This window comes from Nilaparvata lugens, chromosome 4 (genome assembly GCF_014356525.2).
Source record: "Nilaparvata lugens isolate BPH chromosome 4, ASM1435652v1, whole genome shotgun sequence".
In the NCBI taxonomy this organism is placed as follows: domain Eukaryota; kingdom Metazoa; phylum Arthropoda; class Insecta; order Hemiptera; family Delphacidae; genus Nilaparvata; species Nilaparvata lugens.
Window position 1 is genome coordinate 61,564,932 of NC_052507.1, and position 25,330 is coordinate 61,590,261.

General features: G+C 38.1%; 1 protein-coding gene across 1 annotated transcript in view; it reads left to right on the plus strand.

Annotated features, from left to right (window-relative positions):
* Window positions 1–25,330, plus strand: part of LOC111051762 (glutathione hydrolase 1 proenzyme-like) — a 153,220-nt gene that overhangs the window by 57,254 nt on the left and 70,636 nt on the right. The window contains exon 4 of the mRNA XM_039426108.1: window positions 14,013–14,232. Within this exon, the coding sequence (XP_039282042.1) occupies window positions 14,013–14,232 (220 nt within the window). The remainder of the gene's footprint in view (window positions 1–14,012; window positions 14,233–25,330) is intronic.

A 25,330-nucleotide genomic window follows, 5' to 3' on the forward strand; every position in this document is an offset into this window, starting at 1 on the left:
TAGCTGGTCGAAAGGGTTTTTTATAAATTAAGAATTTGGTAAAAATACTTGTGCAAGTAAAGATAGTATAAAAAGGTATTTTATTAGATAGTAACGAATCAATCCACATATCAGAAGATCTATCAATCAAAGAAGTCTAAGATCTAGGCTGTTAATAAAATATTCATATGATCATTAATTTCTGCAATATAATTTGTGATAATTTAATGTAGCTCTGATTCACTAGATGAATTGCTCTATTTATTCCTTCAGGTGCCGAATCTCGCACCCTGAGATAAAAAAAAAATATATATATTTATCACGAAGAAATCTATTAGAAACTATAGAATTTAATATATATATATTTGGATTACTAGTTTGTCAATTTATCATGCTGACTTCAGAATTTATTCGAAATAGAATTGTCCAAGTCGACAAGTATTAGCAAGCTGATATCGCAGCTACATGCAAATAAATGCATATGATCATAAAAATGAAAGCACATGGTAGCGTTTCGTGCTATAAAACTTGAGGAATAGTATTAGCCTGTGATATTCTATTGATTTCGATTATTGCTTTATCTTATATTATATATTTCTGTCGCTCTGTATATTTTTGCTCTGATTTATTTTCTGAGATATTTGTTAATATATGTATCAAATTGTTTATGGTGTACGATTTATTTTTATTCCTCAATACTATAGGATAAGTATTATATATATATTTTTTAATAAATTATCAGTATTATTGTGGAAGCTCATATCTGGGCCTATAAAGATTTTTATGAGACTGTATCCTATTAAAAACCACGACCTGATTTTTATAATTATCAAAATATTTCATGCTCTACCGATTGATGCCAAGCAGGAGGCTAATCGTTATTTAACTATAAAAAATAACGTGACAGCTCCTGCACTGCAGGATATAGGGACGCCGAGCTTCCGCACTGCAGAATACAGAGAAACACAGAACACAAAAAAAAAAAACATAAAAGGTGAAAGCACCTCCGACTGAGTTCTTACTCAAGCTGTTGTGGAGTGTCCATATCCGCTGACTTGCAGGAAAACTGGCCCCTGCTTTTACACTGGGAAACAGAGCTTGTGCTCTGCTGGAGGGCTGTATTTGCACACAGCAAGGCACGAGGATTCTCTCCCTGTCCGTTCAAGCTGTGCTTGTGCACTGCAGGATAAAGTGTAACACAGAACACAGAACACAATACACTGCGGGCCGGGCTTCCGCCATGCGAGGAGCCGTGCTTTCACACTGCTGCTGTGCTTCCCCACTGCAAAGGTGTGCATCTGTGTGATGACAATCCAGACACACACTGACCGATGTGTTGTGTTTGCACACAACTTTTGGACGAGCTAGCAATCTGCAGTGTATCCACACTGCTGAGGTCAAGCTCGCGCACTACCTGTGCCGGGATTTCACCTTGTGTGCCGAGCTTTCGCCCTAGAGGAGCTGTGCTTTCGCGCTGCATGCCGTGCTTTCTCACTCTGTGCCATGCTTTCGCACTGCTGCTGTGCTTCTGCACCACAAAGGTGTCCATCCACGTAATGACAATCCAGACACACACTGACCTATGTGTCATGTTTGCACACAACGTTCCAATGAGCTAGCAATCTGGCTGCAGTGTTTCCACACTGCTGAGGTCAAGCTTGTGTACTACCTGTGCCGAGCTTTCGCCCTGCAGGGAGCCGTGCTTTCGCACTGCGTGCTTTGCTTTCACACTGCAGGATAAAGGGTAACACAGAACACAGAACACAAAAACATAAAAGGTGAAAAGCACCTCCAACTGAGTTCTTACTCGAGCTGTCATGGTGTTTCCACATCCGCTGACTTGCAGGAAAACTGGCCCCTGCTTTGACACTAAGAAACAGAGCTTGTGCTCTGCTGAAGGGCTGTGTTTGCACACAGCAAGGCATGAGGATTTTCGCTCCATCCAGACAAGCCGTGCTTGCGCACTGCTATGGCCGGGCTTTTGCCCTGCATGGCCGTGCTCTCGCACTGCCCTACTTCGTCGTGCCTGCGCACTGCTATGGCCGGGCTTTTGGCCTGCATGGCCGTGCTCTCGCACTGCCCTACTTTGCCATGCTTGCGCACTGCTATGGCTGGGCTTTCGCCCTGCATGGCTGTGCTCTCGCACTTACCTACTCCGCCGTGCTTGCGCACTGCTATGGCCGGGCTTTCATCCTGCATGGTCGTGCTCTTGCACTGCCCTACTTCGCCATGCTTGTGCACTTCTATGGTCGGGCTTTTGCCCTGTGTGGCCATGCTCTTGCACTGCCCTACTTCACCGTGCTTACGCACTGTTATGGCTGGGCTTCCACCCTGCAGGTGGCTGTGCTCTCGCACTGCCCTAACTCCAGGCCTATGAAGCGGTCACGGCTTCATCCAAGTGCAACGTCCGTCGGGAAGGCACAGTCTGATCCTTGGGCGACCTGAGTGAGGGCGTCTGCCAACATGGAAGGACTGATGCATCACTTTATTCATGGTGGGCTGGTCTCCAATGGTTACCAGGGCGAGGCCCTGCGGCTGTCTGCGGCTGTCTGCGGCTGTCAACCGGTTGGGTGGTGGCAGGGGTGCTTCCTCTTCCTCCTCCCCAGAGGAAACCACCATCACCTCCAGCACTTCCGAAGAAGTCGAGCTGGTCCGGTGAAGAGGTGGTGAACGTTGGTCACCGGTAGCGGGGGATTCATCCAAAACAGGGCCTCCGTGAGACCCCTCTCCTGAACCCAGAGAGGGGTGGGGTGATTTGGTGAAGTCGGCTGCAGGATGGCGCTGGGGGCTCCGTGACCTCCTCGGGTGTTCCATAGGCCGGCGAAATGGAGAAGTTGCCTTCACCACCCTCTAGGAGGGCATCATCGTCCTCCGTCAGGACTTCAGGAATGTCCATCTTGAAGGCTTAGGTTTGGGTGGAGGTTTAGGGTAAGGGCACCTCAGCTCTACTGGTGTTGACTGGGGTCTCGGGTGTGGGGAGGCTGGTTGTAGCAACTACATCCCAATCACGACCAGTCCTCAAAGTGGGAAAAAGGTTGAAAAGCTTGCATGAGGCAGCCTCCACCATGGCATCATCCGGAGGGGTCCACCATAAAACGGGGAAGAAATGAGAAGGCACTGGGGAAGGGGACGCCTACCATTATGGAATGCACTTCTAAAGAAAAAATCACAAGTCAATAAAGGTAAGAACAGTGGAAAATTAATTTAGAAAATGAATAAAAAGCAGAAGTTGGACTATTAATCAGGGATAGGAGACTATACTGAATAATCAAAGATGACACAGTCAGAGGTACTGTTCAAGAAGCACAGAGCGGCCTGATGCTATCCGGTCGGGAGCTAACAACAGACTGACTGTGATGAACCAGAAAAGCTACAATAAACTGGAGAAAACAGGAATAATCTGGAATTATCAACTTGAATATAATGAATTTGCAAGATCCCACGAGAATAATCTCAGTTATAGACAAAACAAGTTGATTGTTTTATCTTATTGTAAGCGACCAACAGTCACATACTACTGAAATTCAGATTGAGCTGGCAGTACTACAAAATAGGGTTAATGCCATTCCCACTGTTCATTCCAATACAAAATGATGACAAATATTCGCTTATTGACTTTCTCAATACAATTGATATATTGGAGAGAAAATATAGCCACTGAAAATAATCACACAAGCACAGGCCGTGAGAAACTTGGATCCGTCCTCAAAACGTGACTAAATCACAATTAGAATAATAGCACAATAGAACTTTGACCACTGCAATACTAGTACAGTCCAAGTCATTTTCTAAACCAATATAGAATTAATTGAATTGAAATAATGAAGATTCTATTTCAATTTATAACTGGCCCTCAGGTTTCTATTTTCAAAATAATATTGGAGAGATCAAATCATAGTTGAAGCCAATAAAATACGATTGTAGTGCCTCATGACTCGCAATCAAACGCAACTTATTCATTCACTATGGATAATCTGTTGCAACATAATTGACTTTTATCCCACAGAATAATAACACCTGTTATTTACTGCATCATAATTTACTAATTACCTTGGATTAAAGCAACTATCACCGGCTTCATTTTGTGATTGCAATAAATATTTAAGCCATAACCACATGGATAAATATTATTATTCAGAATAGACTGACAGATAATTTTCTCCAATGAGCATAAATCGTCATACAGTTCACAGGCTATAACTGACGATTTGAGAAATAGAATAATTTGAATTCCATATATTTAACCCGTGCTTGGTAACGACAATTGGATTAGAAGTTCCAAGATGGAAAAGGGGCGATTTTATTGGGGATGGAAGAAATGGATAACAAGATTTTTCCGACTTGGCAGATAAAGCCCAAAGACTATTTATCTGAATAATTGAACTAAAATGGTTGATTGCCACTCAGCTTAACTTTGATTCTGTTTAACCAGGAAAAATTACTTGGAATCTGTTATTAATTTTACTACCTTTGAATAGGCCTATTATCAATATATTTCTCCAGGCGAGAAATAATTATTTCCATCCTCCAATATTATGACTTATTTCAACTGGTGCCAATGCCACTAACTATCTTGAGCCCCCTAATTAAATGTGAACTATAAACTTTGAGTGAATTCTCTCCAAACTTGATGTTATTTTCCCCTTCTAGCCACTCACCTTATTGCTGATGCTGGACTCCCCTTCCTCGGTACTCCATCAGCCGAGTGGGTAGCGTCACCCAGTTTACATGATTCCTTCTATCGTCACCGTCCTCCTCTGCACCGGCTCCTCCATCATTGCCATCTCTGCCATCGCCGCCGACTCCTCCATCGTTGCCGACTCCTCCATCCTCGACCTCTTCGTCCTCGGCAAGATCTTGATATCTTTCACGTGAACAGTCAGCCTCTTACCGGCAGCTCCCTTTACATAGTCATCTATGAGCTCGCCTTCTCTCTGCCGCCTGTCGAGAATTTCATTCTCAAGTTCCTCCTCATTAGTAGATGGATAGTAACGAGACCGAAAGCCTCTCAGGAAATCGTCTCAGTGTCTCCACTGTTCTCTCCTATTCCTCATCCATAAGGAACATCTCCCCGCTAGCATTTCAGGTAACGCTGGAAATAACTGTCTGCCAGACAAGCCATATGCTTGTTGCAGCTCCTCGAGCCGCTCCATAAAGCTTGGAGCATCTCCACTCCCATCATATGAGAGCCACCACCCTTGAATCTTGTCACACACGGCACCCGGGTCCATACAGGATGAAGCAGGCACTGCTGGTCTGGTAGGTGACCTCAATACATGCCTGGGCATGTTATTATGCCTCTCCGGCATCTTTGGCCTCACCAGTGCAGGCTCTGCATGGTATAGCATCTCCGCAGTCGCCTTCTTCCTAACTGGTGCTGGCCTCTGCGCTCCTTGACGAAGCACCTCCTCCCCATTCAAATTCTAATTTATTTATTCAAGTAAGTCACAATACATTCTGGTCTATACACGAATCTACAATAAATTACAGCACAACAGCTAATTATGCAACAAATTTCACATATTATGAAAACTTATTAATTACAATGAAGATTGAATGGAACATTAGAGTATTGATAATATAGTATTGTAATGTAACTACATAAATCAGCAGTGTTTCAACAATGAATAAATGATAACTTCAATGAATAAATATACACCCCACTATAAATGAAATTATATGTGTTGGGGTATAAGTAATTAGTTGCTTGTTGCGTGTAATAATTACTATTTACAAACTTCATTCACTGATATGGGATTAAAGTTTTTTATAATAAAATTAGTAAAAATTTATAATACAAACAAAATTATGAAATTAGTAGATAAATATTAATAAGGATAATAATAAGAAGGTTTATTTTAGAGAAATGAAAAACAGTAAAAAGAAGAATGTAGAATAGTTTCAATATTTACAGTCTAACTGAATTTTCACAGTTTTCCACCCCAATATCAACCAACCAGGAAAATAAACTTTTCTTGAACCTGTGTCCATTGAATTCTGCCCTAATGTAACTTGGTATTGAATTGTAGATTTTTGGTCCCAAATATATGTAGTTTCTTTGCCCAAATGTAGTGTTCATCCTTGGTACTATTGAATGCGTGTTTCTCTGCCTTGTTTGATGGTTATGATCTGCCAGTCTTATGTGTTCGTTGTTTCTCCTCATTCGCGTGATGATAGCCTGGATGTAGAGTTGTCTTACACTCAGTACTTTACTGTCCTTGAAAAGAATGTTCGTGGGGAGTTGATTCTCCTTGAAGCCTATTATCTTTAGTATTCGTTTTTGAAGTTTATAGAGAGGTTCAACATGTATAAAATTCGTAGCTCCCCAGATAATTATGACATATCTTAAAATTGATTGCACTAAAGAAAAATAAACAGTTTTTGATGTCTCATAGTTGAGGATTTTATGGAGTTGATAGAATTTGTAGAGAAGCTTCCTGATCTGGGTAATTGATAGATTAATGTGCTTGTCCCATTTGAATTTGTTGTCCACTATTGTTCCTAAATATTTTATTTCATTGACTTGTTGAATTGAAGGGCAATCACACGGGTTGTTGGTGCTTCCACAGTGATGCAGGATTATTGAAGAATCCGGTGATCTCGTCTGCTCTGTCAGAGAAAAAGCTGGAAATTTCGTTTTTGTTGCATTTACTGTTAGCAAATTTTCTCTTAACCATTTATCGACTTTGATCAATTCTTCCTGTGCCAGATTAAAAACTTCCTCCCAGGTGTTTCCTTCAAATAGTATACACGTATCATCAGCAAAAGCTATCACTCTTCCTCTTATCTCAATTGAACATAGCTCATTTGCATATGCCAAATACAGAATTGGCCCAAGAACTTGGGGAATCCCAAACTTCATCGTTTCCTCTGAACTGAGATGTTCTTCAACTTTGACTTTTTGACGCCGGTCACAGAGGTATGATCTAAACCATGCTAGAGGAACTCCTCCAATTCCCATGGCTTCTAATCTCTTCAGCATCAAACTGTGATTAACAGTGTCAAAAGCTTTTGCTAGGTCCAGGAACACTGCTGCACATTTTTTGTTATTTCCTAGCTTATCTGTGACAAAATTTGACAATTCTAATACCACATCTTCTGTACTCCTCCCCTCACGAAAGCCAAATTGATTCCTAGATAGTAAGTTGTTTTTTTCCATGTAATTCACAAGACGTTTATTTACCAGTTTTACCAAAATCTTAGAAATATTGCTTATAAGTGAAATAGGCCTGTAATTGGTGGCATTTATTTGTCGCCTTCTTTATGTAATGGTCTAACACATGTCTCTTTCATAGCTTTTGGAAAAATTCCTTTTGACAGACTTAAAATAAATATGTGAATTAATGGTTTTACAATTACATTTTTTATCGACTTCAATGTTCTATTATTGATTCCATCAAGTCCTGGAGCACTGTCATTTCGCAAACTACTAATAGCTTCAAGAAGCTCATCTTCAGTTACTGGGTGAAAGTAGATGGAGTGTAGAGTTCTTGTAACAGGTTTATATTGGGATATGATTTGGTCTAGTGGTTTTCTCAAGGAATCTATTATTGTCTCCGCCATTTCTTCACCTACATTTGTGAAAAAGTTATTCATGTGGTTGAGCACAGTTTCTGGATTTTCCTTTAGATTGAAAATCCTATCATCTATTTTAATAGCATTCAATTTAATTTTTGTTTTTGATTTAGAGTCAGTAGCATCTATGATTACTTTCCACATTTTTTTATTATCCTTTCCAGCTTCATACAATTTCTCTCTATAGTATTGGTCCTTTGTTTCATGAATTAAAGCTGTGAGTGTATTCCTATACCGACGATAGAAGTTGGATAAGTTAATGTTGTTTGGGTCCTCCTTTCTTTTTTTGTTGAGAAGATTTCTGGTTCTTATTGCTGCTACTATACCTCTGGTGATCCATGGTTTGATGGGTTTGTACTTCTTCTGCCGCTGATGCTGCTTGATATTATTTTGTATATGTTGTCTCAGAGTTGATAAGAAGGTGTCATAAGATGTATCTGGATTATTATCTTCTAAAACATGAATCCACTCCTCATCCTTCATTCTTAAGTAGTTCATTCTTCAAGCTATTAATGTCTATTTTCTCGTTTATTTCATGTGTTTCAGTTTCATTTGCACTATTTCTCGAAATATGTTGCACTCCTAGAATTATGGTGAAGTGGTTAGTTATTGTTGATTCATAAATGATTGGAAAAAGATTATCTCTGGAGTTGGTAGCAATGTGATCTATGCAAGAAGCAGCTTCTGTTGTAGTTCTGGTTGCTTGCTTAATGCAGAGTCTGAGCCCATGCTCACTTAGAAGATTGCAGTAGTCATTCAATTGATGATGTGGACGAATTTGAAGGGTGTTAATATTCATGTCTTCTGCACATATGACTTGTTGCCCTCTTAATTCATTCAGGATCGATTCTAAGTCACTCAGGAAATCTGAAATATCATTGAAGGACGGTGATCTGTATATTGCAAGGATGTTCCACTTTTTGTCTGCTGCATCCAACCGAATATGTAGGACATTTGCCTGGTTAATCCGTAGCTCAACACATTGTACATTAATACTATCTTTAACATAAACAACTACACCATCATTTTGTAATGGGTTGTTTATGGTGGAAAATACATCATATCCTTGAATGTCCTGATCCAGCATTCGGTTAGAATAATAACATCATAAGAAAAATTAATGTCACACAATTGAATCATCGGCTCATCAAAATTTCTTCTGATACTCCTTACATTTAGACAGAAGCTGCTCAAAACACAAGAACTCAAAGCTGCACAAAGTTGTTGACTGTTGTTGATCACTTCATCATTTATTTCTTCAAAATAATCAAGATCCTCGAAGCTGAGCAAATTTGATAAGTTGTTGTTACTCATTATTTAAACTCTCATTATCCAAAATGGGGACATTTCGACAATCCGCTGTCATTGCTCCAGTAGAGCCCTCCTCAGGCTCGTACTTGTGCTATCTGTCAGCAATGAGTCGAGTGGTAGATCAATCAAGCCCTGATCGTGCACTCTGTACACCCAGGAGTTGCTGGAGTCGCCATCAAACTCTGGAGACGTCTCTGCTGGTGTCTGCTGTGAAGGGAGTCTCTGGTACAGGAGGAACGTTCACGATTGCCACTAGATGTCCTCTAGCTATTTGGGTCCGGAATAGCAGAGTATAAGAGCCTCGGAACTGGTTGCCGTAGCTGGTCGCCGGGTCCCTAACCTTGGGCACCGGCTGTTTCCTGTGGCTAGAATCACTTCTCGAGGTAGAGAAAGGCCTTTCCAAGCCTTTCTTGAGGTCCTCTTGCTATTCTAGGACGAAATAGCAAGGTATGGGAGCCCTTGCACCAGGCGTCACAACTGGTCACTGGGTCCGTAACCTCGGGCACCAGCTATTTCCTGCGGCCAAAATCACGTCTCTAGGTCGAGAAAGGCCTCCTCAAGCCTTACTCAAGGTCCTCTTGCTATTCTAAGACGAGATGGCAAGGTATGAGAGCCCTTGCACCGGGTGTCACAACTGGTCACCGGGTCCCTAACCTTGGGCACCGGCTATTTCCTGCGGCCACGATCACGTCTTGAGGTCGAGAAGGGCCTTCCCAAGCCTTACTCGAGGTCCTCTTGCTATTCTAGAGCAAAATAGAAAGGTATGAGAGCCCTTGCACTGGGTGTCACACCGGCTATTTCCTGCAGCCAGGATCACATCTCGAGATCGAGTAAGGCCTTCCCAAGCCTTACTCAAGGTCCTCTTGCTATTCTAAGACGAGATGGCAAGGTATGAGAGCCCTTGCACCAGGCGTCACTACTAGTCACCGGGTCCCTAACCTTGGGCACCGGCTATTTCCTGCAGCCAGGATCACGTCTCGAGATTGTATAAGGCCTTCCCAAGCCTTTCTTGAGGTCCTCTTGCTATTCTAGGACGAAATAGCAAGGTATGGGAGCCCTTGCACCGGTGTCACAACTGGTCACCGGGTCCCTAACCTTGGGCACCGGCTATTTCCTGCGGCCAGGATCACATCTCAAGGTCGAGTAAGGCCTTTCCAAGCCTTACTCAAGGTCCTCTTGCTATTCTTAGACGAGATGGCAAGGTATGAGAGCACTTGCACCGGGCATCACTACTGGTCACCGGGTCCCTAACCTCGGGCACCGACTATTTCCTGCAGCCAGGATCACGTCTCGAGGTCGAGTATGGCCTTTCCAAGCCTCATTTGAGGTCCTCTTCTATTCTAGGACGAGATAGCAAGGTATGAGAGCCCTTGCACCGGGCGTCACTACTGGTCACCGTGTCCCCAAACTCAGGCACCGGCTATTTCCTGCAGCCAGGATCACGTCTCGAGGTCGAGTAAGGCCTTCCCAAGCCTTAATCGAGGTCCTTTCGCTATTCTAGGATGCAATAGCAAGGAATGGGAGCCCTTGCACTGGGCTTCACCACTGGTCACCGGGTCCCTAACCTCAGGCACCGGCTACTTCCTGCTACTAGGATCGTGTCTCGGGGTCGATAAAGGCCTTTCCAAGCCTTTCTCGAGGTCCTCTTGCTTTTCCTGTTGGAAACAGCAAGGTAGGAGGTCCCTTACACTCAGCGTTGCTGTTGGTCACCGGGTCCCTAACCTCGGGCACTGGGTAATTCCTGTGACTAGGATCGTGTCTCATTGTTGATAAAGGCCTTCCCAAGCCTTTCTCGAGGTCCTCTTGCTTTTCCTATTGGGAATAACAAGGTAGGAAAGTCCCTTACACTCGCCGTCACAGTTGGTCACCTGGTCCCTAACCTCAGGCACCGGCTATTTCCTGTGAGTAGGATTGCTTCTTGAGGTCGAGAAAGGCTTCCCTGAGCCTTACTCGAGGTCCTCTTACCTTTCCCGGTCGTCACGATGATGTACCAGGGTCCAGTCAGGTTTTAGCCAAAACCTGACTTGTTGCCACTGGTCAAAACAGGCAGGCTGCTGTCAAAAGTCGTAGTAGTGGTCTAACAACACTCACCAGCCGTGAGTGCTGAATCTCGGAGCTTCGATTAACTCCAGTAAACCTCAGACACAACTCCTAGTAGTCTAAGGAGTCGTAGTACACTCAGGATATGAGCTGTACTATGTTGCTAGCTGCATGATGCTTCCTTCACTGGTTCTCTGCCGACCACTTGCACTAGACACCCACACTTGACTGGGCTCTACTAGCTCTCCACGAGCCTCCCTCAGTAGCCGAGAGTGAGAGGGTAAGGATGCGCAGCACTGTTAAGTGGTAGCTCAGCAGCCAGCTTGCTTGTTGGACTCCGAGATCTCATCAAGAGATTACCGAGCGTCTTCAGAATTAGCCCTAAACTCAATTCCCCTCACTAGTTGTGATAATAAAATAGTCTATAACAAGATTGGTCATGCATTGAGATAGGATAATAAATAAAGGGTACACCATTCAAATATACATACAATATAATTACATAAAATATCAATGAACAAATAGAATATAGAGCAACAAGTATAAAAAATAATAAAAGAACAAATATATTTATATTGAAAAATATCACTGATAGCTCACTAATGATTGACTTTACTTTTTATCACAAAATATTACCATGCGCTTCTTTAATCAGCAAATTCAAATTTATTCACTCGAAATTCATACAAAATATTAACAAAAGTATAACACGACAAGTTACAAGTGAACAAGATACTACTCACAAGAAGTACAGTATGTTACTGGACTTTTTCCGCGAATAGGGGTCGGATACAAAGTGTTATAAGTGAGATTATTCATTTTATAAATTGATATAGTTTAAGATTTAGTAGATCTAGGAAAAGGAGTTGGGAAGAAGAGGGGTTTAGAATTTAAGTATGATGTAATGAAGATGAAATGAAGATGATCGAGTGCAAGCTCGCACATACATACAAAACAAACATTTTTAGTATCATTTACCATTAATATATGCTTACCAAATATATGCTTTCAACTTGTATAGCTCAATTATTGACTTGCTATCGCTTGTCGAATAAAAATTCATGTATCTTCTTTCCAAATTAATATAAATAATTGAATATAAATTATAAATATCAGAATATATTAATATGTATCTCTCAGGGCTAGGGTTCGGCCTCTGGTGGAAATCAGAGAAATCAATTTATCTTATAAACATAAGCTTTATTAGAATCTTTATAATTTACTGATAAAAAGAATGGTTAAGTGAGCATATAATAATTATAATATCAAAAATTAATAATTATTTCATCTGTGCATACATGAACATGTAAATCTTATAGATTGTACTTAATAAAATTCCCTTTACGTTTGATGACTTGCGCAAGTTTGATATAAATTTCAATATTTGAATAACCTTTTGTCAAGCTAGCTTTATTCAATCGTGATTTATTCAAAGCACTGAGTGCCCCCTTAATAACTTTCAATTGAACTCACATGTCGATTTTTACAAATTATGATGACGATCCGGATTCTTTCGATGTCCTAGGCCTTTCTGATGGGCTGATATCATCTTCTCCAATGGATATTTAAATTAAGTGACTCATGTCTTAATACGACATCACTGAGTCTTATGAAATTAATTTTTAAATTCAATCTTAGATTTTTTAAATGTACAATTATTTAAAAGGGATCTTGTGCTCTATAAATTGGTGGCTGTTTCCGGTGACCTCTGACAAGCAAGTGGGCTTTTATCTACCCCTATTCTTTCCACGACCGTACTTCCATATCTTTGAATTTGCATATCATTTAAATATTCATTCTGATTGGAGCTGGTCCTAGCATCACTACTATGCAATAACATGATTCAATATAGTCCATGCCAATCTGCTAGGTTATCAGATAAAGCGCAAATATTATAATTTTTAAACATTCATTTTATATCTGTTACATAAACTGGATATTGTATAGTTTACAAATTCTTATCATTCATATAGTAAATAATGTATATTTTTGAATTAACTCGCTTTTACCGCCGCTAAGTTACTGTATTTTGATTGGCTTATTCTAAAATTACAAATGTATTCATGCGCTGAGTAGGATATACCACATTTCCTTGATATTTTTATTTATTTTACACATTTTGTCCATGCACGTATGACATAATAAATACTTTTGTATTTTTTAAAATGTTTTTTCTTTTACATTATCATGCCATGCTTGTTACCAACCCTCTGATCACATTTTAAGCAAATGCTATTTGTATACAATTAAATTTGCCACAGGTGTCTGGCTACTTCTCAATTCATACGGCTTGACCAATTATTTAGGTTGCCGAACAGTAAGTATCATAGACCCTAACCTCAAAAATTTATTTTCTTATATAATTGAATAAATAGCAATAATTTTTTTTCATTTGGCTGTTCAAAACTGTAGCCTGGATACCCACTATTATCTAATCTCGAGTTTGTTGACATTGCACCCAGCAATAGCCATACACCTGTTTGCTCGAGACCTATAAAATCTTTCCATTTAGTGATTTTGATAGCTTTTCAAAATTTTAATCTTACACAATGAAAATAGCATCTATGGCGAAGCTTACTATACCTAAAAAGGGAGACTATGAACTCTAAGGCTCAACTCACACTTATGTGACTCAGATCGAGAAGAGACTCGACTCTAGTTTTGAGAGCATGTGCTTTCAAATGGTGACAGTTGCGGAGACTAGCATTGATTGGTCTGAGTGTCACCATTTGGAAGCACATGCTCTCCACTCGAGTCAAGTCTCTTTTCGACCTGATTCGCGTAAGTGTGAGTTGAGCCTAAAGCTTACCACTTGTCTTTCAGAGTTCATTTTTATTTTTATGCATATTAATCTTAAAATAATCTAAGTGATACCGGTAAGCTTATTACCAGCGCAAGCTAAGAGTAAATATATATTATAAATCTCTGAATTATGAATAATAATAAACCATGAATACCCTGAAACAAATAACCATTAGGCTAATTTTGTCAAAATTTATGTTCAAATAACAGACTCCCATCTACTACAGTTCAAGAACTAAATTATCTAAAACGTTTACTGTATTCTTTGGTAAATTTACAGAATATGGAATCCCCTTTGTTTTTAGGAGCTTTAGTATCGGGCATACCCGGTCAGTTGAAGGGCTATCAAGAAGCTTTTAAAAAATTTGGAAGCGGTAAAGTGACCTGGAGTGAATTATTTGAGCCTTCGATAAAGTTATGTCAAGATGGGTTTCCAGTGACTGATCAGTTTCGCAATAATATAAAAGCCATAGCAGAAGCAAGCATGAAATCAGATGATTGGATGAATAAGACTGGATCACTCTGGTAGGTGAAAACCTCATTCAAATCTATAATACCTAAAATAGTCATCGATAAGCTCTATCAACTGCCACAAGTCCCATATCTGTGAAAATTTCAGGAGCTCCACCCCATCTAAGCAAAGTTTGATTTTAGATTCTCAATTATCAGGCTTCAGAAGATACAATTTAATCAAAAAATTTCGTGTGGAAAAGATTGAAAATGAGAATCTCTACAATAATTAATGTTCAGTAACATTTTCACCTAAAATAAGCTCGAAATTCGAGAAAATGTTATTATCCAATTGCAAACTGTTGGCAACTGTTGATTCTATTAGATGATTCACTATGAAGAGATAGCAGGCCTCGTGTGTCTCCAGCATTATTGCCCTGTCACCAGCTGGCTCAAATCTTTGAATAGTAGACTTGAGATGTGCGGGCACACTAGCGTCAGGTGATCAATTTTCATAACGGCAAGGAAAGTTGTGTGAGTGTGCCACACCAGTTTTTTTTATTATGTATCTGTATCTATATCCTACTATTTTGAAATACTTACCGTCGACCAGGGTGACTTTGTCTACCCCGGGGTGACTTTGTTGCACCTCATGGAAAAAGATTCATATCAGTTTATCTCTGATCTCTGTTATCCGAAATCAATGTTTAACATTGATATCCGTAGCCCTGATCATAATTTAGGTTCCACAATCGATATCTTGTCGAATATAGTACTTGAATTATCGACATAAAACCTAACTGCTTGCTTCATCTTGTGATTTTGTTGTCTGAAAACTTCGTATTAGAAAACTCATTTCTAAAAGACTTATGATATCGGCGAGTAAGTAGAATAAATTTGCAGAAGCTAATGCTTTTTTTACGACTTTCCCCCCCCTCCCTCCTCCCCGGCAACCAACCCATGTACCCCCCACCTCCTCTGCTCCTGCCGCCCCTACCCCGTTCCTTAGAAGGAGAAAAACATCTCTCTCTCTCTCTCTCTCCCTCCCCCGCCCCTTAGAATGAACCTCTCTCACACTCTCTCTCTCTCTCTACATGAAGAAGAAGAAGAAGAAGAAGAAGAAGGAAGAAGAAGAAGATGATAATGATGATGATGCTCTCTCTCTCTCTCTCTCTCTCTTTCTCTAGTCATGCTCCATTCAATTTATAGATAGGCACGGTCTATTTCAATGAGTCTACTACTGACAGATTAAAGTAAAACGACCATGGAAGTAGAAGAATGGAGAAGAAGAAGAATGAGAAATTCAATGACTCTACTGCTAACAGATTAGATTGAATCAAGTTTGGAAGGTGAAGAAGGAGAATGAGAAAAAGGGGTGAAAGGTTACTATCAGCTTTAACTGAAACATCTTTGTCCAACACCTAGATTTAAGTGAAACGAAAATCTCATCTTACTTACAGATTTAACTGTAACATCTTACTTCTAACTGTGAGTTTTCTACCGAACCTCTATTTGTTAACTGAAACATCTTTGTCTAACGGCCAGATTTAAGTGAAACGAAAACCTCATCTTACACTCAGATTTAACTGAGTAATCTCTGTCTGTCAGATTTAAGTGAAAAGAAAATCTCATCTTACACTCAGATTTAACTGAATCATCTTTGTCTAACTGACCGATTTAAGTGGAACATTAATCACATTCAAAAAATGTATGATGTATAATAGCTCCCTTTCAAAGAGAGGAAGAAGTAGAGGGATGAAGAAGAGGAAGAAGTTGTCACTATCAAAGAGAGGAAGAAGTAGAGGAGCAGAGAAAAAGAGGAAGAAGTAGTTGCTTTCAAAGAGAGGAAGAAGTATAAGAACAGTAAAGAAGAAGGAGAGGAAGAAGTAGTTGCTTTCAAAGAGAGGAAGAAGAAGAGGAAGAAGTAGAAATAAGAAGTGTGTCTAACTGCCAGATTTAAGTGAAACAATAATCACATTCAAGAAAATCCATCATGTACAATAGCTTTTAAAGAGAGGAAGGAGAGGAAGAAGAAGTTATGCATGCAGGCCACTACGCTGAATGCATCTCCAATTGCACTATTTGCATGGGGAAATGAATCTCCCAGTGACAGATTTTTTCTCAAGGAAATAACAGAACTGAGGCATGTGTCTAACTGACAGATTTAACTGAATCGTCCTTCCTCTCTATGACTTGTCATTGCAGCAATGCTAAGTGAAAATGTAATATTAATCCAAGTAATACTGACAGAAAAGACTGATTTTAAAATTTCAGTCTAAGCTATAGCAAGCATCGAGACATTCTTATCAAGTCTACCCACTCATTCTAAGTCTCTTTCTCACTTCTCTTAATGGAAGAGATTCAATGCTTCTTGTTTTGTTTGATTTGATCTTACTATATGTACATTATTTGTGAGAAATGTGGTAAAGTTTTTAAAGGATCAGTCATAAAAAAAACCATGGAAATTTAGAAGCTGCACAGCTACTTCACTAATTTATACAATTTTCTGCACCACCAAAAACTTGTGATTCAGGAACTGGAGCATCAGAGTTGAAGCAAAATTAGATGCAGTAAAGTTTAACATACTACTTATTGTAGAATGTAACATTTAAAACATACCCATATTTGCTGATAGCAATTTTTCCAAAATGTTGAGTTATTAAATGGAATTTATTCTATCTCAAGTAAGTAATTTTCAGTTCCCATGAAGATAGTAAATTCATTCTTGTTAATTGGCAACTTAGCCAGCATTTCTAAAATCATTATAATTATGATCAGCATCTTATTAAAGTACTTGATTCCCATGATCCTACTTGGAATTATCTATTCTCACGACAGAGTTAGATGCCAGAAGTATGCTGAATCAATCCTATAATTCTGAACTTGCAAAAGGGAAATCACTTTTATCTCTTAGTTTCCTTCTTGCTTGAACGTATCACCTTCCTTATTTACTGAGGAGAAAGAGAGTGGGCGAAGAGAAATTCACAGGCGATCTGGTAAATATTTTAAATTATGATGGTAAAACTGATTAGTCTGGACGCCTCTGAAAACTAGGAGAGTGATCATTCTAATCCCAGCTGTCATAGTGTTAACTGTTTCTTGAGATTTTCTTTCAATTTCCAGTAATGTTTTCGTTTGGGGGTACATTCTTCTTCTCCCCAGGATAATTTAATTGATTGTTCAAGTAAATCGGACATCTCTTGAAGTTACTTTAAATGTAATTGTAATTTAGAAGTAAAGTCCCCCTTATAGAAAATACAGTAATAATGGGAGAACTTGAGTTAAGATGACGATTGATTTTCTCTATACTTTGGATCTTCAATACCCCTTTTTGGTTTCTGTATTGGACCGAGAATTTCCATTGTAAAAGGGCCGGCGACTTCTTCCAACCATGGATGGAATCTTACATCATTGAACGCTGATGAGGAGAGAACAAGACTAACTCCCTTTTGGTTCTGTCGCCACGATGCCTGAACATTCCTGGAGGACGACCAATCATCTTCACCCTTCATCCATCTCTGCCAGGGTAAAATCGGCCAGTTAAATTTTGGTCTCTTAATAACGTAAATGTAGTTAAATTTGGTCTCTTAAGACAAAGATAATCTTTAATTGAAGAAAGTATTTATTGTAAAGTGTTGTTTGAATTTAAATATTTAATATAGAGGCAATTATTCGTCAGATGATTTTTTTTCCGGATTCCTCACCACTAGAATAGCACTAGAAATTTCACTAACCCCTCCACCATCGGGGTCTCGCATGATTTCCAAACTCAATTATTATAGTTGTCTGAGAATTTAGGTTCTCAAAAGACACTATAAAATTGGTAGCAGAGTGTGGTTCATTAGTGAATTTCCTGGTCCTGTTTTTGTGTTGGAATTGGAAATTTAAATTTGAAATGGGAAAATCGAATTCTGATGGAATATTATTAAATTAATGAAATTTCAAAGTGATTTAATTAGTAGCAGGTTCCAGACTATCAGATTCCATTAATTTATCTAAAGTAGAAAAATTTTTAGTAATATTGAATGATCAAGCTTTTCAATTGTGTAGAAGTAATAAGTATTAATAATTAGTAGATTTGATTATAAAAGGATAACATGGCGGTTACACTGGAGATAGTGAAAACAGCATTCACAAGTAACCATATAATTGATTAATTTTTGTCTCATAAAATTAACCCAGATGTATTAGTAAAAGATGAACTTCTGTTTGAATTGGAAATCCTAGGTTTAGATAGATCGGAAATGCAAAGTCAGACAGTTGATTGTCTGAGAACCTTGTTTAGACAAAAGATTGCTGACCTCACTGAATGTAGACATGTGTCCTATGAAACGTTAAGATATCATAGCACAATAAAAGAAATTAGCTCTCGAATTCTATATTTATTGGAAGAACTTGAATCAATGTCGGAACTGACTAGAAAAGAAATTGTGAAATTAGAATCGAAGACTCTTCATTTTATTTCAGTGATTGAACAATCTTTGAAAGCCTTTCCAACAATAACACCAGATAAACAAGAAAAATCAATTACCTTGATGTATGAAATGATAAATATGTTGCCTTCTATCATTGCTCGTACTGTAGATTTGCAAAGTAAACAATTCAAGAGTAGGCCTCCTTCTCCAGCTAATATGAAATTGCCTAGTGTATTCCTGTTTCCAAATACATCAAATAATATTGTAGTTTCAAATCAACCAGGTACAAGTAAACTATTGAATATACCTTCTGTGAACATAATAAATTCGCCAACTGGAGAGGTGAATGCAGCTGCAGGCCCTGACAATAATATAATTTTGAGTCAAAATCAAAATCAGGTACAACATTCAATGTATTCAAAAATACATAACCCCATTGAATCTTTGATTAAAAATTTGAAACCTACGGATGGTCTGAACATACATGATTTGTTATCATTTCTAACAATTTCACTAAAAATTCAGTCATTTTCTCAAATAGATGACGGCCAGATGCTAAAACTATTAGTGCCATTCACAATTGGGCCTCTATGCGATAAAATCACTATGGCGATCAATTCAAGTCACTTTTTTGATAAATTCCACCAGGAGGTTCTGAACTATTTTGTACCACAGAGACTTATGTCAACAATAGTCAAAGATCCATTTTATCGACTGCAAGCGCCGGTTGAGCCTATATCAGCTTACGTGGTGTCGATAAAAGAGAGTGCTTTGCTATTGAGATTGGAAAAATCAGAAGCTGAAGTCCTATCTACAATATTAAGTGGTCTGAGTCCTCACGAAAGGTCAAGGTTAATTTTCATGAACAAACCTACAACTCTACCCACTTAGATGAAATCTGTATCCAGGCACGTTTGATAAACTAAAACAGATTCTGTCACAGCCTCCGCTTCTAAAAATGGCTGATTCCAATGAGAAGTTTATTTTGAGCACTGATGCTTCTACTGCAATAGGATGTGTGTTGGGTTAGATGCAAGATGGAGCTTTTGCCCCAATCGCTTAAGCATCACGCACCCTATCACCATTAGAATGAAAATATTCCACCTATGAAAAGGAAACTATTGCTGCAATTCAAATATTTCCTTGAACATACAAAATTCATTCTGAGAACTGATTGTAATGCACTGCAATTCGTCTTGAACCACCCAAAGCAACTTGGTAGGATAGGAAGATGGGTTCTAAGGTTATCTGCCTTTCAGTTCACTACAGAGCATGTGAAAGGCGTTGACAATAAGGTCGCCGATTGCTTAAGCTGTATGTTTGAAGACTCTCCTCCCGAAGTAATAGAACAGAATTTATGTAGTATAAACTTAGTAGATTTCCCACTCAGTTTCACTGATATTTCAACCTATCAGAAGCAGGACGAATTTGTGAAGGAGATAATGCAATCAGCGAGTGCTGGTAATGATATTTTTCCGTATCAAATAAAAAAGGGAATTCTAGTATGTAATGTTCGAAGTTCAACTGAACCAAAAATAGTACTTCCCCAAGTTCTAAAACCTATGGTTTGCAAGTATTACCACGAATCTTTGTTTGGTGCTCATCTAGGATATACAAAAACTTTGAATAAAATTAAACAGGTTTACAATTGGAAAGGAATATCTAAAGATGTAGGAGTATTTATTAGGAACTTTAAAATATGTGCATTATCTAAACCAGCACAGAAGGCTAATTATGGCTATATGGCTTCCAGTGTTGCTTCTTACCCCATGGAGAAATTATTTATAGATCTTGTAGGAAAACTCCCAAGATCTTCTAAAGGTAATTGCATGATTTTTAGCTGTCTCGACGCTTTTAGTAAGTATTGCTGGCTGATTGCAGTCAGAGAAGCCAATACCATTTGCAATGAACTACAAATGATTTTCACTAATCTCGGTGTACCTAGAATACTAGTGTCAGACAATGGAGCACAATTCAAATATTATATATTCAATAAGTTCTGTTTTCAAAGAGGCATTTTACATGTCACGTGTACTCCATACCACCCTCAATCCAACGCTGTTGAAACAGTACTTGAGTAATTTTCAGTTCCCATAAAGATAGTAAATTTATTCTTGTTCATTGGCAACTTAGCCAGCATTTCTAAAATCATTATAATTATGATCAGCATCTTATTAAAGTCCTTGACTCCCACGATCCCACTTGGAATTATCTATTCTCATGACAGATTTAGACGCCAGAAGTATGCTGAATCAATCCCATAATTCTAAACTTGCAAAAGGGAAATAAATTTTCTCTCCTAGTTTCCTTCTTGCTCGAACGTATCACCTTCCTTATTTACTGAGGAGAAAGAGAGTGGGCGAAGAGAAATTCACAGGTGATCGGGTAAATATTTTAGATTATGATGGTGAAACTAATCAGTCTGGACACCTCTGAAAACTAGGAGAGCGATCATTCTAATCCCAGCTGTCATAGTGTTAACTGTTTCTTGAGATTTTCTTTCAATTTCCAGTAATGTTTTCGTTTGGGGGTACATTCTCATTCTCTCCAGGAGAATTTTTTTTCCTCTATACTTCGGATCTGCAATACCCCTTTTGAGTTTCTGTATCGGGCCGAGAATTTCCATTGTAAAAGGGCCGGCGAATTCTTCCAACCATGGATGGAATCGTACGTCATTGAACGCTGATGAGGAGAGAACAAGACTAAATCCCTTTTGGATCTGTTGCCGCGACGCTTGAACATTCCTGGAGGATGACCAATCATCTTCACCCTTCATCCATCTCCACCAGGGACTCCGCGACGACAACTACAAGATGAGTACTTGATCTTTCCCCATTGGAATTCAATGTGTCCCTTAAATTTTGGTCTTTTAAAGACGTAAATGTAGTTTAATTTTGGTTTCTTAAAGACGTAAATGTAGTTAAATTTGGTCTCTTAAGACAAAGATAATCTTTAATTGAAGAAAGTATTTATTGTAAAGTGTTGTTTGAATTTGAATATTCAATATAGAGGCAATCAATCGTCAAATGATCTTTATTTATTAATGATTCCTTACCACTAGAATAGCACTAGAAATTTCACTAACCCCTCCACCATCGGGGTCTCGCACAATTTCCAAACTTAATTATAGTTGTCTGAGAATTTAGGTTCTCAAAAGACACTATACAATATAGATGAAATTTTAATGATAGGATTACTGAGTTGAGTGTAAAGTGCAACTGATGAAAGTGAATGAGCACAATCATGACTCTTTTTTCTAAAACATGTATCAATGTGCAGAATTTTGATAATAGATGAAGCTGAACTTGAAGCACAGTGGACACTCTCAAAAGATTTTACAAGTAGTGCTCAGTAAAGATAATTACATTGAAGTGAAACAAAAAATCAACGGTTCTGTTGATATGCATGATATTACAAGTTTAGAAGTCACAAGAAAGATTTTCATCTCAAGAGATGTTTTGTTCAACCAAATAGAAGGAATGTTTAATTCAAATGTAACTGTAAAAGTCCAAAATAAGATCCATATAGACAAAGAAATAATTGTCAAATGTAGACAAAATACAAATGATTTGAAAATTACAGAGCAAGAAGCAAAGATGCTTTCTTTTCATGGCCTTGACAAGTTAGCTGTGGATCTAATTGGTTCATACTTGGGTCGCAGAATGCAATTTGTCTATGGAAACGGCGAATTCTGAAGTGGTAAGCTGGTTAGATATGGTGTCCCCCAGGGTTCAATACTTGGTCCACTGTTGTTTATCATTTACATAAATGATTTGTCAGGTGTGATAAGGAACTGCTGTGATCAAACACAACCCTATCTTTTTGCCGATGACCTGGGCTTATTGGTGAATGGGACGGGAAAACAAAATGTTGACACAGTTGTTGAATTGAGCACATCAAATATAATGGATTGGTGTGCTTCAAACAATTTGTGTCTCAACCTCCTGAAAACCTGTGACCTACAGTTTAGCTTCAACCCTAGGTTTACTGGCACAGATTCCCTCAAATTCCTGGGTATCATGCTTGACTCGAATTTAAATTGGAAAAAGCACATTGATTATACAGCTGGTAAACTAAGTAAGGGTTTGTTTGTCCTACGTAGATTAACTCACATAGTTAATCATGAAGTTTTAATGAGTGTCTTTTATGCTCTCATCCATAGCCATTTAGCCTATGGGATTCAGCTCTGGGGAAATTGTTCGGCATCTATTAAACTTTTCAGACTCCAGAAGAAGGCCATTCGAATAATTTGTCAGGCACCACCCCTAGCAACATGTAGGCCGCTCTTTCGTAAACTAGGCGTCTTGACTCTCCCATCTTTATATGTTTTTACTTGTCTGATGTACATGAAAAAAAACCTTAATGAATATAGTCGAAATGGTGACATACATAATTATCATACAAGAGGAAGGTTGAATCTCAGAATTGATTCTCACCAATATGCGAGTACCCATAGGAATTGGAGAAACATGTCCATTAAGCTATTCAATGAGCTTGCCCCTGAAGTAAGACTGTTGAGTACCTCACTATTCAAGTCACACATAAAAGGCTTACTTACAGAAAGATGTCTTTATTCTGTTGGAGAATTTTTTGAATAGCTTCAGTGTTCATCTGTTTAACTGTAACAGCTTTGTTGTGACTTGTGTTGGATCCCGTTTTAATACCTGCTATTTATCAATTGCTGTTGTTAATTGCTATTTACCAATTTAGTTGTAATTTTTTATTTTTTAAAAAATTACTACTTTGACTATATTATTATTATTTTTAAAATATTTTGACTGTTTTTAATTTTATTGTATATTGACGTTTGTTACAACACTTTGTGTTTTATGACAATAAAGGATTATTGATTGATTGATTGATTGATTGATGATGATGAATTAGAGAGAACAAGAAGATGAATAATGATCAATCATAATTATAGCGAATAAATAATATTCTAGAGGAAGTGAATCATTATAATTATAGTTTGACTTCAAATTTGATAGTATAAGATCACCCGCAATTGATCACAATGCAGTCAAAGATAATTACATTGAAGTGAAACAAAAAATCAGCGGTTCTGTTGATACGCATGATATTACACGTTTCATTCATGGAGAGTGAGGATGACGAGAAAAGAATAATATTATAAATTGTCAATTTTTTGATATGACAATGAGATCCAACTACTTATTTAGGTTTAGAAATAAGACAGAACTTAGGAAGAGATAGCACAGACGGGCTATTCTGAGCAAGTACTTAAAAGTAACTGCTAAAAATGAAAAGCAAGTAGATTATAGCCATATTTGAGTAACAAATTAAGACTGGACTTTGCTTATGTAGTAATATTATGGAAGTAGGTATTTAGATAAGTGTAAGAGACATTCAAAATGTAAAGACAACCTTGAGGTATCCAAAAGAAGTTCACCCTACTTCCAAGTCAAATTAATTGAAAGTAGAATCATGAACCAGATTATGTTGGTGAGAGCACAAGTGAGTATATTATATTGTTGAGAGAAGCAGTGATTATTTGGCTCCCCTATCACATTGCTATCAGCCAAAAAGCATAAGCTACAACTAGATGAAACAGGGAAGAGTTTTTTGAAAGCCACAGAGACATTCAGGGAACAGCAACTAGCAGAATTTGAAAAAGAAATACAAAATTTGAGAGAGGAACTTGAAGCACTCACATTGACTGTATTTTGATCATAGTGACTTGTGATCACAATCCCTTACACTGACTAAGGAGATTTTTCTATCAAGAGGAATTTGTGTACTTACGTTCAATGCTATAACAAACATAGATTTTCTATTAATTGAGTTTCTGTCACAAGCATGGAAAACCTTTCATGAAAAAGTGGAATACTGTAATAACACCACAATGCTGGAAAATTGAAATTACAATTAGCACTCTAATTATTGATGTAAGTAAGATACTCTTTGCTTGAGTAAACTTAACACTTTGCTTCAAGCAATAGAATATTTTTGGTATGAATTTTTTGTTTTCAGGATCTTTTGTTAAACAATAAATATTGCTGATGTCTAGGGATTTGGTTAGTTATGAGGAGACTTCTATGTCTAGTTAGATGTACATTTTTCAACATAAATTAGATTGCAGTAAATGATATTTTCATCACTCTCCAGAATAGCATAAATGGTTTTTTCATCTCACTACTCTTACCCCACACTCAAAGTTAGAGTGAGAGTGAAAAGTCAAGAGTAAAAGTCAAGAGTGAAAAAACACTATAATATAATTTTAATGGCTTTAGCTGTTGTACAATATTCTCACTCACATTGAGTGTCAGATAATTTCTTCCTTTACTGTGCTTGGAGGAGAAGGAACAATCAAACATTTATGAAATGTGATATTTCATAGTTTGGAAGCCACTGACACGCAGTAACAAGAAAGATTTTGAGAAGCCAAACATAGATTTGAATTATAAAAATGGAATCAAGCTGGGTGTTGTGAAAAAGATTCATCCAAAGGAAAGAGATACTGATAAGCTTTTGATGTAAATAATTTTATAGTATGATTTATTTCTTAAGTGACTTATTTAGAAATGGACATAGCATTGCTAACAGTTGTCACTTTGAACTCAAGTTTATGCCTATGACAGTAGTAGACTCATGAAAACAAGGAAATGCAAAAGCAATGAGCTATTGGTATAGTTTGCTCTCACTCCCTACATTGTTTTGACAAACAAACAAAAATTATTTTTATTTTCTGTAACAAATTTCTAAAATTAAATTTCATAATAAAAATAGATACTATGCGA